Genomic DNA, 15,125 nt, shown 5'->3' with positions numbered 1-15,125 from the left:
TAAAGGACTCATATCTAGAATATGAGGCACCTGGGTGGCTCAGTTGGTTAAGCGACTGCCTTCAGCTCAGGTCATGATCCCAGGGTCCTGGGATTGAGCCCCGCATCGGGCTCCCTGCTCAGCAGGGAGTCTGCTTCTCCCTCTCCCTCTGCCTGCCACTCCCCCTGCTTGTACTCTCTCTCTCTGTGTCAAATAAAATATTTTTAAAAAATAGAATATATAAAGAACTCTAAAAACTTAATAGCTAATCCAATTAGAAAATGGGCAAAAGACATGAAGAGACATTTCACCAAAGAAAATATAGAGATAGCAAATAAGCACATAAAAAGTTGTTCAACATCACCAGCCATTAGGGAAATGCCAATTAAGACCATGATGAGATATCACTACATACCTCTGTTCTAATAGTGACAATATAAAAATCTGGCAAGAATATGGAAAAACTTGGTCTATTATACATTACTGGTGCAAATGTAAAATGGGACAGTCACACTGGAAAACACTTTGGCAGTTTCTGTAAAAATTAAACATACATAGAAAGACCCAGCAATAGCATAGAACAATTATCCTAGAGAAATGAAAATTTATGGCCACACAAAAATCTGTATACAAATGTTCATATTAGATTCATTTATAATAGCTAAAAACCAGAAACAACCAAAATGTTCAGTAGTGAATGGTTTACACAAACCTAAGTACACCCATACAAGGGACTATAAAGGACAAACTACTGATACATGCAGCCACTTGGAATGGACCTCAAAGGCACTATGTTGAGTGAAAAAAGCCAATCTCAAAAGCTCACATATTGGGGCACCTGGGGGTGGCTCAGTCGTTAAGCGTCAGCCTTCGGCTCAGGTCATGATCCCAGGGTCCTGGGATGGAGCCCCGCATCGGGCTCCCTGCTCTGCGGGAAGCCTGCTTCTCCCTCTCCCTCTGCCCCTGCTCGTGTTCCCTCTCTTGCTGTCTCTCTCTCTCTCTCTCTCTGTCAAAATAAATAAATAAATAAAAATAAAAAAAACCTCACATATTGTGTGATTCCATGTATGTAACTTTCTTGAAATGGTGAAATGATGGAGATGGAAAAGAGATCAGCGGTTGCCAGAGGCTGGTAATGATGGGGGTGAGAGGGGTAGGTGTGACTATAAAGGGGTGGCATGAGGGAGATCTTTGTGGCGATGGGAGAGTTCTGTATCTTGATTGTGGTGGCAAGTTACGTGGATCTACACGTGATAAAATGACACAGAAATGTGCAGACATGACGGACCACTGTGAATTTCCTTCATATTGTGCTGTAGTTATGTTTAGATATAACTATGGTGAAAAACTAGGATAAGGGTACATGGCACCCCTGTACTATCTTGACAATTTCTGTGAGTATGTAATTACTTTAAAATTTAAAATAAGAGAAATCACTGGCTATCTTGTCATTATTATTCATTTCATTTCATTATTACAGAAAATAATTTTTCTGTTTAGAGTGGAACACTAAAAATGACCCATTCCAGGCATCAAATATTCTAGGTACCTAACAGAAATGAAAGCACATGTCCACCAAAGACACATACAAGCACGTTCACAGCAGCTGTATCCATAAGAGTCCCAAACTAGAAATAACTGAAATGTCTATCATCTGGGAAATGAATAAATTGTGGCATATTCATACAGGGGAATACAAAAAGGAGGAGGAGGAGACGGCAGAGAAGAAGGAGCAGTAATTTTATCTTGCTCTACATATGTATTAAAGCTCCAGTTATATTTTCGATAATGGGGCCTTAATTATTTATTTACTTGATGCTGAACTAGCATGATTTTTATAAGATTATTTATTTGAGAGAGAAACAGACACAGAGAGCATGCAAGTGGGGGGGAGGGGGAGAGGGAGAGAGAGAATCCTCAAGCAGACTCCACGCTGAGCCCAACACAGGGCTCAATCCCAGGACCCTGAGATTAGGACCTGAACTGAAATCAGGAGTCGGACACTTGACCAACTGAGTCACCCAGTGCCCCAGTGGGGCCTGATTTAGCATCCTTGGTCAAAATTTAACCCTCACCCTTCACTCTCATAAAGAATCAAAACTGTGTGTGATGCTCTGTATTGAAGAGTTGGCAGTATTACATTAAAAATACTAAAAACAATTTGTTTTCAGATGAATTATAACACTGTAGGATATAACTGTTTCTTCAAAAAGCTAACAATTTAACTAGCAAGTGATACAACTTCTCTATGAAGCTGCATATTCAGTTATACAAGATTTGTCTATATGATCTATAAAATGTTACCAAATTAATAGGTATTTTAAGAGCATGGACCGCTTTTGAACCTCATTTTTCTTACTGTGTTGGGCAACATTTACCAGGGAGTGGAAAATATATGAATGGTCATTGGAATTCACTTGCCAGTGTCCCCTTTGTCCCTCCCTGCATCTTCTCCTCCAGCCGCCAGTAGGGAGTGTTTGAGTCCTACCAAGGGCAGCGGTGAGGTTATATTTTACATAGGCTAGAAAATCCAAGTCTAATTCTGTCTTGGTTACTACAAGCTTTAAGACTCAGGAAAATTAATACCTGTGGAACTCAAGTTACCCATTTGCTAGATGAGGAAAGTGATGAGTCCCTTCTGGCCCTATGCATTACTACTCTGGTTTTCTTTAATGCCTTCCTTCAGGCAGGTCCCCAAGCCCTGGAACTTGCCATTCTCTCCAGTTTGAACAGTCTAATTTACTGCTAGCTCAGCTGTATCTGCGATTTGTATACACTACTCACTGAAATAGCTTACTTGTCCTCTGGGCCTCTACTAGGAGGATTCAGGGCACTCTATATGATTAATAGCAACTTCATGGCAGAGAGAGAAGAGGTGGCAAAAGCTCTGCCTCTGAAACCATGTCTTAATCCTCCACGTGTCTGGTTTTGCTGCTTTTTTATACCTGTTGACCTTTGGATTTCTCATCTGCCCAAATTTTGCATGCTGTAAAAAATGAACTCTTGTATTCCTTCTGAATTGTGCTAGACTTTAATTCAGGGTTTACATTTACTTTGTTACATTAGTCTGTTCCTGAATCCAGAATAACATGATACACAATCTGCCCCACTCACATTTGGTGACCTGATAGCCTAAATGACACTCATTTTTTTGTTAAGCCAATCAATCTATTATTTAATCACAGAATTTGGCACAAAGTAGGGGCTCAGAAATATTTATTTAATTATTGAATGATAATGGCTATGCTTTAAGCATTTCCAAGTAACATTTGAAATTTAAAGATCCCTTCTCAAGATAAAAATATTAATCAGTGACTCCAAAATTAAGAGACTGATAAAGTGGATAATCTGGAGCATTGCATGGGTTACATCGTGTGATCATCACTACATTAAGAAACATGAATGAAAAGAGGGAGCAAAATGAACATATCATCCTGAGATATATAATAGTAATTCTTGATGTTCACACTCTTATAAGGCATTATTAGAGGCACTGAAAGTATAACTGAGGAGTTACATATATAATGAAATTATAAATATGTAAATATGTCCTTGCTCTAAGAGCTGTAGATCTAAGAAGGAATGTAACACATTGAGACTTTTTTAGTATACCTTTGCTTTAGAGGTAAGGAATCTCTCACAGTTTGTGAAATTAAAAGCCTTTGCCAAGCTCTTCGTGATGCAAATCATCTCAGAAGATCATCCTCAGGCACTTCCATGCAAATCTTCCCTCTTTAAGTGCAGGGTATTGGAATGAAATGAGGGCACAGACTCAGGGTATCCCAAGATGGAAAAAGCAAAACAAAAAGGGTTGATGGAGACAACCACAGAATTGGACTGAAGACCAGGGATCTGAAAACTGAGAGTCACTGTGGGTATGGGTCAGGAAGTGGATCAAAAGTTAAGGTGATCAGACTCCAAGGACCAAGAGACCAGGCGGGGAAACAATAAAGAACAGGGAACCAAGCACACATTCTGCACAGGTAGAGACAACAGCACTAGGGACAGCAGGGAAACTCAACTCTACCAAAGACTTCCTGCAACAGGAACTTCCTGCCAATAGTAAGTCTGAGGTTAATATCTAAAATTCAATAACAGAATCTCACTTGGTACCTTCCATTCTAATTGGGAGATAAGCACAGAACACTAGAGCACGGGACTTACACAAACTCAGTACCTGCATGAATGGACATGAGCAATGCAGTAGACTACAAGTTTTCTACCATTATCCCCCATAGAATTGATTTTGATAGTCGCCCATGGATGAGAGTACCTTTGTGGGAGTCTAGGAGTCCAGTGGGGAAGGCACACCACTAGCCAAAAATCCAATAACAGACACATTGAAAGGATTGAGAACAGCTTCATTTTATCCATGTCACCTCTCCCCCAAGGTGGCAAAACTCAGTGCCAAGAGAGATGCCCCCCCCAGTCCATGATTTCTCTCATGGGAGAAAATGAAAGCATGTAAGTAAGCATTTGACTTCTCCCAAGTGGCTCCGCTTCTTTCTTGCCCCACCCAAAATACTGAGGTGCATGGCTGAAGGGTTGGAAGAGGTGGGGAGCACAGCAACCAGGGCCTGGAACTCATCAAGGGACATGGATCCTCCTAACTGCCACATGGACTCCATCAGGAAGCCTGCTCATGAGCCACTGGGGACATCTTGCCTGCAAACACACCAACTGATCCATGAACAACCCCATTACTCCATGGCACACCCCCTGTGGCCAGCTCCCTTCATGTGCTCCACTAGACAGTGAGTGTGAGCCTTTGCAGATGGCTAGCCAGCATAAACAGAAAGCCAGCCCAACTCTGTGAGACTGGGGGAAGGTATACAAATTTGAGGATTTCAGGGTACCACACTAGGGAAAACAAATGGAAGGCTCTCAGCATCTGGCCTGGCTTTTCAGAACTGAGAGAAGACATATAATCTTAAAAAATCCTCTCCCTGAAAATAAAGAACAAGAACTGAGGGGCAGGCACATCTGTAAAAAGGTCTGAGAAAGCCTCAGAATCCCTAGCTGGGCTGACTGATGAAGGTATTTCTCTCCTGAAGCAATCCAATAAAGACTGGAGGAGGTAACTGCTTCTTCAAATGTGAAGAGAGCAACACAAGACTTCAAGGAACACAAAAAAAAATCAAGAAAACATGATGCGACCAAAGGAACAGAGTAAGTTTCCAGTAACCAATCCTAAAGACAAAGAATTCAAAATAATTGTTCTAAAGAAGTTCAGTGAGGGGTGCCCAGGTGGCTCAGTTGGTTAAGCGTCTGCCTTTGGCTCAGGTCATGATCCCAGGGTCCTGGGATCGAGCCCCATGTTGGGCTCCCTGTTCAGCAGGGAGCCAGCTTCTCCCTCTCCCTGCCTGTGCTCTCTTTCTGTCAAATAAATAAAAATCTTTAAAAAATAAAAAAAAAGAAGCTCAGTGAGCTACAAGAGCACATAGACAGACAAAATCAGGAAAACAATACATGAACAAAATGAAGTTTCAACAGAGAGAGAGAAATCATAAAAAAGAACCAAACAGAAATTCTGGAGCTAAAGAATACAATGGGTGAAATGAAAAATGCAAGAGAGGTCATCACCACCAGATTTGATCAAATAGAATAAAAAAATCTAAGAACACAAAGATAGGAAATTTGAAAGTATCCAGGGTGGCTGAACAGAAAAAAAACAAGACCCAACTATATGCTACTCTTAAGACATTCACTTCAGCTTTAAGGACATATAAAGGCTGAAAGTGAAGGAATGGAAAAAGATAGTCCATGGAAGTAGAAACAAAAAGAAAAGGGGTGGCTAAACTTCAATCAGACAAAATAGATTTTAACTCAAAAGCTGGAAAAAAAAAAAAAGACAAAGAAGGTCCTCATATAATTATAAAGGGGTCAATTCATCAAAAGGATATAACAATTATAAATATATATACACCTAACACCTAAACATATTAAACAAATATTAACAGATTTGAAGGGAGAAATTGCAGCAATCCAGCAATAGTAGGGGATTTCAATACTCCACTTTCAACAGGAAATAGATCATCCAGACAGAAAATCAGTAAGGAAACACAGGACTTGAAGTACACTTTAGATCAAGTGGAACTCACAGACATACACAGAAGATTCTATCCAACAGCAACAGAGTACACATTCTTCTCAAGCACGCACCGAGCACTCTTGAGGATATATCATATGCTAGGTCACAAAAAAAAGTCTTAACAAATTTAAGAAGATCGAAATCTTATCAAGTATCTTTTTTGACCACAATGGTATAGAACTAGAAATTAATAACAGAAAGAAAACTGGAACACTAACAAATAATGTGGAAACTAAAAAACACACTTCTGAACAACCAATGGGTCAAAGAAGAAATCAAAAAGGAAATTGGAAAATACCTTGGAACAAATGAAAATGGAAACACGACATACCAGATTTATAGAATGCAGCAAAAACAGTTTTAATAGGGAATTTTATAGCAGTAAACACCTATATTAAGAAAAAAGAAAAACATCACGTAAACAACCTAACTTTACTTTCAAGGAACTAGAAAAAGAACAAACTGCCCAAAGTTAGCAGAAGAAAGAAAATAAGTAAATAAAACAGAGACTAGTAAATAAGATAGAAAAGACCAATGAAACTAAGAACTGGTTTCCTGAAAAAATTTAACAAAATTGACAAACTTTTATCTGGACTAAGAAAAAATGGAGAAGACTCAAATAAATAAAATCAGAAATGAAAGAGGAGACATTACAACTGATATTTCAAAAACACAAAGGATCATAGAAGACTACTATGAATAATCATAAGCCAACACATTAGATAGCCTGGGAGAAATGGATACAGTCCTAGACACACATAACCTATCAAGACTGAATCATGAAGAAATATAAAATCTGAAAAGACCAATAATAAGTTGAGATTAAATCACTAATCAAAAAAATCTCCAAATAAAGAAAATCCCAGGACTAGGTGGCTTCATTGGTGAATTCTATCAAACATTTAAAGAAGAATTAATACCAATCCCTCTCATAAGCTTCCAAAATATTGAAGAAAACACTTCCAAACGCAGTTTATGAGGCCAGCATTATCCTGCTACCAAAGCCAGACATGGACACTACAAGAAAAGGAAATTACAGGCCAATATCCCTGATGAACATAGATGCAAAAATTCTCAACAAAATACTAGCAAACCAAAGTTAACAGCATTTTAAGAGGATCATACACCATGATCAAATGGAATTTATCCCTGGGATACAAGGATGGTTCAATATACACAAATCAATAAACGTGATGCACCACATTAACAAAATGAAGGATAAAATTTATAAGATCATGGCTATAGATGCAGAAAAAACATCTGACAAAATTAACATACTTTCATGATAAAAACTCTCAACATACTAGGTACAGAAGGAATGTAGCTCAACACAATAAAGGCCATATATGAGAAGCTCCCAACTCACATCATGTTCAGAGGTAGAAAGTTGAAGGCTGTTCCTCTGAAAAAGTGCCCATTCTTGCCACTTTTATTCAGTATAGTACTGGAGGTCCTAGTTGGAGCAATTAGGCAAGAAAAAGAAATAGAAAGCATCCAAAATGGAAAAGAAGCAAAACTGTCTGCCCAAGACATGATCTTATATATAGAAAACCCTAAAAACTCCACCAAAAAAACTGTTAGAACTAATCAGTAAATTCAGTAAAGTTGCAGGATATGAAAACAACATACAGAAATCAGTTGAATTTCTATACACGAGAAATGAACTATCTGAAAGAGAAATTAAGAAAACAATCCCATTTGGAAGAGCATCAGAAACAATAATATATTTAGGGAAATATTTAACCAAGGAGGTTACCTGAGGTTAACTGGAGTTAACTGAAAACTATAAGGCACCGATGAAAGAAACTGAAGACACAAATAAATGGGGAGGAACCATTTGTCCTTGGATTGGAAGAATCAATATTGTTCAAATGTCCATACTATGCAGTGATCTACACAGTCAGTGAAACCCCCACCAAAATTCCAATGGAATTTTTCACAGAAATAGAAAAAAAAAATCTTAAAATTCAGATGGAACCACAAAAGAGCCAAAGCAATCTTGATTTAAAAAAGGACAAAGCTCAAAGCATTACATACTTGATTTCAAACTATATTACAAAGTTATAGTAATTAAAACAGTATAGTACTGGCATAAAAATAGATATATAGATCAATGAAACTGAATAGAGGGCCCAGAAATAAATCCGAAAATATGTAGTCAACTAATCTTTTACAAGGAGGCAAAGAACACATAATGGGGAAGAACAGTCCCTTCAATAAGCAGTATTGGGAAAACTGGATATCCACATGAAAAAGAATGAAACTGGACTACTATATAAACCATTCATAAAAGTTTAGTCAAAATGGATTAAAGACTTAAACATAAAATCAGAAACTGTAAAACATATAGGCAAAAACATAGGGAAAAATCTCTTTGACATTGGTCTTGGCATTATTTTTTGGATATGACATCCCAAAGTAAAGGCAATAAAAGCAAGAATAAACAAGTAGGACCACATAAAATTAAAAAGTTCTGCACAGCAAAGGAATCAATCAACAACATGGACAAGGCAATAATGGGATATTTTCAAACTATGTTATCTGTTAAGGGGTTAATATCTAAAATATATAAGGAACTCATACAACTCAGTAGCCCCAAAAAATCTGATTAAAAAATGAACAAAGGACCTAAATAGACATTTTTCCAGGGAAGACATAGAAATGGCTGAAAAGTACATGAAAAAGTACTCGACATCACTAATCACCAGGGAAATGCTAATCAACACCATAGTGAGATATCACCTCACACCTGCTAGGATGGCTATTATCAAAAAGACAAGAGATGACAATTGTTGGCAAGGATGTAGAGAAAAGGAAACCTTTGTATGCTGTTGGTGGGAATATAAGTTGGTACAGCTATTATGAAAAACAGTATGGAGATTCCTAAAAAACTAAAAATAGAACTACCATATGATCTTGCAATCCCACTTCTGGGCATATATCCAAAGGAAATGGAATCAGGGAAGATTCCCGTACCTTGATATCTGCAATCTCATGTTCACTGCAGCATTATTCACAATAGTCAAGATATGGAAACATTCTAACAACATTATGTGAATGGATAAAGAAAATGTGTGGTATATATACCACATACATACACATCTATGTATCTATATGTATGTGTGTGAAATGGAATAGCAGTCAATATAAAAAAGAAGGAAATCCTGCCACTTGAGACAACATGGATGAATCTGGAGGACACTATACTAAGTGGGTTAAGACAGACAGGCAAAGACAAATACTGTATTCTCACTTTAAAAAAAAAAGTTGAATGTATGGAGAGTAGAATGGTATGGTTTCCAGGGACTGAGGTGGGAAAAATGAGATGTTGGTCAAAGGACACAAACTTTCAGTTATAAGATGAATAAGTTCTGGGGATCTAATATAGAGTATGGTAACTATAGACAATAACACTATATTGCATATTTAAAATTTGCTAACACAGTATGTCCAAAGTTTTCTTACTACAAAACAACAGCAGAACCTCAGTGCCTGCATTATCCAATGATGTGTATAATTACCAAGACTTAGAGGCACAACTACTGTGTATACCATCTTAAGGCCATACTTTACTATAAGTCAGTATGCCTAAATCATTTTTTCATACACCAACTTCAGATTCTGTGTGTTTTTCTGATATCATTACCTGAATTGCTGGTCTAGTTTTTCAGCCACAAGATCTTGTCTCTCTTTTTCTTTCTTCTCTTTCAATAATCTGGTTTTCTCTCTCATTCTATCTTTTTTCTCCTCAATTGTTCCTTCTTTCAACTGCATTTCAGTAAAATACCCACTTTCTTCTGATGCTAAAAGTTCACGTAGCCTAAAAAAAAAATCACAAAAAAAGTAAAACTGTCATGCCACATGGGCCGTTTTACTAATTGGTTTTTATTTACTTTTATTTATTTAATTAGCACGTTTATTTTTATTTTTAAAAAAAAATTTATTTATTTGAGAGAGAGAGCGTGTGCATGAGTGGGGGAGAAGCAGACTTTCTGCTGAGCAGGGAGCCAGACAGGGGGGCTCAATCCCAGGACCCTTAGATCATGACCTGAGCCAAAGGCAGACACTTAACCGACTGAGCCACCCAAGTGCCCCCAAAGCACAGGTTTAATCATAAATTTTGCAAAGGAAAAATATCATTGCAGTCTTTTATAAAATAAGACTAGTCCTCATTTAAAGCAACAGAAACTGACGTGCCATATTTTATTTGATCTCATACAAATTAGCTAATGTACATCTTCAACAAGAGTATGAACAGATTTTAACTAAAGTAACAAAATATTAAACAATATATTCTTATGCTTCCTATCAAATGTGGGTTATCACAAGTGAAAATACAAACAAGGAGGAGCTATTGATTGGGTAAGGATATGACTATCTCAGCTATGATCCTTACTATAAAAATTTACTTGATTTTTGGTCGATCTCACATTAGGGTTTTGGGAATGTTTTATAGTCTGAAGCACCAGTTTGTGAATCTTACTTATTTCGTCTTTCTTCAGTGTTGATCATAAAACCTTGCATGGCATCCTTGATTCTTGCTTTCACAAGACTGTCCACAAACTTGCGATCATTGTGCTGGTCCCACTCAACTTTCAAGCGATCTCTCTCCTTTGACTTAATAGAAGTCAAAATAGCATGATGTTTCTGATGGCTGCGTTGGATTCTTTCCAGATGTTGCTCAGCCCCATGAACTTGGGGAGGCTTGGCTCTCTGAAAACAAATAATTATCACTTACAATCGATCCAAAATCGATTGCATATTTTTAACTAATCATGACCTCCACCAATGCTAAATAAAATTGGATGTATCAAAGTAATCCTGCTACAACTGCAGAGAGCTTAAGTGCCTAAGGTTTAACATGTTTGATTCTTTGAGCCTATACTTAAAATGTCATCAAATCAGCCTCAAATGTTTCCTAAGTGCCGCTTGAGTAAAAGTTCATGGAATTATAAAGTTAAAAATTTGAGCAGGACTCTAGAGATTATTTAGTCAAACTCAGAAACATTAAGTGATTTGTCAAAGTGCTTCCAATAGTCAGGGCAAACCTGTATAGAACAAGAATTAGAGGTCTTCTAATTCCTGACCTTCATCTTGCCCCCCACTATCCCACATTGTTTCTCAGGGGTAGACCACATAGTTACCATCAAAATAATTTCAACTAGAAGAGGCTACTATCTCTAAGTATATAGGATATATATAATGAGTTGTGACAATAAAAAAACCCTCTACTGAGAAGGAAGGGAAGTAGGGAGGGAAGGGAAAATAGGAAAAGAGAAAAGGGGAAAAAACTGATAGTAATGCTTTCTTATTTCTCTTGTGCCCAGTTTAATGCAAGGGCAGTACTCCTGATATTTTGGGGTAATTTGAATTTCTACATTTTTTTTAATACAAACTTCCACTAAAAAGTTGGAAACACACTACTTTGAATACATATTGATATATTTAATAAAATCACATGGACAATCTTTCTCATTTCTGTATTCCTACATTGAAGTATAATGCCTTACCACTGTTGGTTCTCAATGTGAAGCAAGGAAAGAAGGTAGGGAGAAAAGGAGGGAGAAAGGACACATCTCTGGGTAGGCTTGATGCAATTTCTGCTCTTCCTGAAGCCATCATGAAATCCACTGTCTTGAGCTTTGTATTTTCAAGCCAGTTTTATCAAGTCAAACTTAGGTGAATAGTGAGACTGCAGGATGCTGATTTACAAGTAACAAAATTCTTAACTCATATGGCAGAAAGTCAATCTGATAATTTACACTTCTAACATTACACTAACATCACTGTCAGGATTACCAAAATACTAGTGTTAAGTCTTGGTAAAGGAGTCTCCTAGAAAAAAAAAGAAAATCAACATTTGCAGATAGCCTGATGAAAAGATTCAAGGTACACATACAGTTACCTAGATTTAGCTGAACAAGGTAAGACAGGGCTGAGGTGGATTGGAGCAGATGATGTTGGGGGTTATATCATGTTAGGTAGCTAATCCGTATCAGAATTTAGAGCCTAGAGCCACTTAATTAACAAACTACTGTTCTCTAATATGTATGGCATTGTATGAATGAAGATTCAGTGATAATGAAGTGGAAAAGGGTCAAGACTACACCTTGTTCAGGATACACACAGGAATTCAGGCTCCCATTAGACATATGGGCTGAGAACCAAGCACCAAGGTGATCAAGAATCAATTGTCTTGAGTTGTCAGAGCAGGAACCTGGTTCTGAGGTACATTTTGACTGAAAAGGTGAATGAGGGTGAAGGGTGGTAAGAAACATCCTGAGTAGTAGCCAGGTGTCAGGAACCCCTTCAAAGCTTGGGGTATCCTGTATAGGGCTCTGTGGTGAGGAAGGGCCCAGTGTCTGGAGGAATAAGATATGAACTGGAGTTCTCTAACAAGGTGACACCAATCCATGCACAGTCTCAGTATTACTCAAAATCCACACTTTTTAACAGAAATATAATGTAAAACAGATCCATAGTTTAACATTTTCTAGTAGCTGCATTTTAGAAAGTAAAAAGAAACAGGAAGTTAATTTTAATAATATGTTTTATTTAACCAATATATTCAAAATATTGTCATTTCAACATGTGACTCTAGGCACATTTCAAGTGCTCAAAAGCCATGTATGGCTAGTGGCTACCATATTGGACACTGCAACTCTAAACCATGCTAAAGGCAGGAGAACATAGGATTTAATCACTACCTTGTGTTTCCAAGGTCACTGAAGCCTCTGTCACTGTAACATGTTAAATTACAGTTTCTAATGAGAGAGTTTACAGTTTATATGTCTTAAAGAACAGTATTTTACAGTCTGGGTTTGATTCTGGCCTCTACCCATAACAACCGTGTGATTTTAAACAAGGTACGTAATCTCTTTGAATCTCTGTTTTCTCACCTGTCAAAATGAGCAAAATAAATGTGGTCCTAAAAAACTATTTTGAGAATTAAATAACTGGGTCCCTAAGCAGCACTCACCACATAACTGCTCCTTTAGTTCTCCATTACTTCAGACGTTACATCATTTATTGCTTTCTCCTGGAGGAATTGTTTAGCATCAAGTCTCATCTCTGGTGGCTTTAATTCTTCCCCCACCGCAACGCTGCAATCTCTAACATCCATACTTCTTATCACACTCTGCCATCTGAGATGCACAACGCTGACTTTTCCCTTTTCCTCTTTATTCTTCTATAAGCTCAAAGTATTTATTTGGCCTGCTTCTCTGGTTTGGTGGTAATTTTTTTTTCATGTTCCTTATTTGTTCCCAACACAAGTAATGGCACTCAAACAATAGCCCAGTCCCTGAGCTCTGTGTTGGGATACAGAACCCAAAGTAGATCAGTTTCTGTCCCTTATGAAATCTGTCTATAATTACCACCTTGAATCCTACAATCTGTAGAATCCTCCAATCTACTGATTTCCAGACCCAGAACCTACAGTCCTTGGACCCAGAGAAGAGGGAGCAGGTCTGTCAGTGGACTGAGAATTGCTATGTGCACTGTGGTGCATAATGAAACTGCCTCCTTCATCATTATTCCTGATATTTCTTCCACAAAGTACCATCACAGACATATAGCACATGATTATCTACCATGTTAGCCTTTAATGGTTTATGTATGAACAAGTTGTTTCTGCAATTAGATAATAAGCAACAGGAAGGCAGGGATCAGACTTTTAATGAAGAATAAACCTCCCAAGGTCATTGTATTTACCACTCTATCTCCCACAGTGCTGTGGACACAGCAGGGGCTCAAGTAATACCTCTAAAATTGCCTAATTACACATGAAGGTTTTCTAGCCTGTAAAAACTTGTAGGAACAAAGGAATCTAGGTGCATAGACCAAGTGTCTGGGGTTCTAAGCAAAACCCATCAAATTCTGCAGCACACAGCACTCTCCTGGCCTACCACCACCCCAGCCTTAGAGGCAACCAACTGTCCTATTACCAGGCCTGCAAGGACACTTCTGTTACAGTTGAGTTGGCACAGGAAGGTCACTATAACTGCTCACAACCCCTCACAGCCCAATCCCCCTTCCATATACGATTTCCCTGGGAATGCAGGACCAGCCCAAGATTCAGACACAGCTGAATCACCACCAGCAGAGACCCGATTTCCTGCCCTGCCCCAGCCCAGCATGCTTTGTGTGACAGCCATGCCACATCACAAGGGGACACACCTCCTTTGGGTGTCTTGGAGACTGAAAACTCTCAGTATCCCAAGTGGTGATTCTACAAATACAGAATCTAAATATAACTGGTGTGAGGTGGGGGTGGGGGGTGAAGGATGGGGGGTTGAGGAACAGAGTACAGGAACTAGGTGAATGGCCTTATCTTTCCTTCTTTCAAAATTCAACCCACTGCACAAGGCACCTGCTCCCCTTGAGAGAGCCGCGGCTGGGGCTAGGTTGGGCTCGGGTAGGCCTGGAGTGCAGGGAGATGCAGAAAGCAGTAGGGTCCCGCACACACATCCCGTGCTTACCACGATCACCACTTTGGGAGTGGGGCCCTTAACCTCCCGCTGTAAGATGCCAAATCGCTGGCTGTACATTTTCGAGTCCCTCGGGATGGGGGCGGCGTCCGCCGCGGTTTCCCGACAGTGGAGACCTGCGGGACCAGCTTCCGCAATGCAGAGGTCTGGTTGCCATGGTGCGCCCTGCAGGGTGAGGGGCAGGTGGGAGGGGCCGAAGTCGGTCCCGTCACCATGGTGACCATAGACGCCGGTACTCGCAACTTCCTCCCGGAGCCGAGGAGCTGAGTCTGCGCGGTCCTCACCCCGCCCTTGGCCAGGCCTCCGGCGACCGCGCTCCCTTCCTCTAGGGTTCATCAGAATAGCAGAAATAAGCCTCCTTAACCCGAAGTGAAGGCGAAGATCTAATTACATTCCATTGACTTTGCTATTTATATCCTGTAATCAGCTCAAAAGCATGAGAAAAGTTAGTGGATACTCTGTGGGAAGGTTAAATTTTGCGGGCATTTTTAGGTAAATCTTGATGATGGTACTAATCATCACATGACCACCACCTTATATTTGTGTAGTTCTTTACGGTAATTTGT

General features: G+C 39.0%; 1 protein-coding gene across 1 annotated transcript in view; it reads right to left on the bottom strand.

Moving 5' to 3' along the window:
* CFAP53 (cilia and flagella associated protein 53) overlaps window positions 1-14,884 on the bottom strand; it is a 40,617-nt gene extending 25,733 nt beyond the window's left edge. The window contains exons 1-3 of the mRNA XM_088019522.1: window positions 14,551-14,884; window positions 10,554-10,783; window positions 9,717-9,890 (exon numbers count right to left, since the gene is read on the bottom strand). Of these exons, the coding sequence (XP_087875648.1) occupies window positions 9,717-9,890; window positions 10,554-10,783; window positions 14,551-14,619 (473 nt within the window). The 5' untranslated portion in view covers window positions 14,620-14,884. The remainder of the gene's footprint in view (window positions 1-9,716; window positions 9,891-10,553; window positions 10,784-14,550) is intronic.
* Between the last annotated feature and the right edge of the window lie 241 nt (window positions 14,885-15,125).

The sequence above is a fragment of the Eumetopias jubatus genome, unplaced genomic scaffold (genome assembly GCF_037043125.1).
Source record: "Eumetopias jubatus isolate StellerSeaLion01/CBP00866 unplaced genomic scaffold, mEumJub1_p1.0 scaffold_16, whole genome shotgun sequence".
NCBI classification, from domain to species: domain Eukaryota; kingdom Metazoa; phylum Chordata; class Mammalia; order Carnivora; family Otariidae; genus Eumetopias; species Eumetopias jubatus.
Note: the sequence above shows the minus strand (reverse complement) of the source record. Positions and strands in the feature narration are given on the sequence as shown.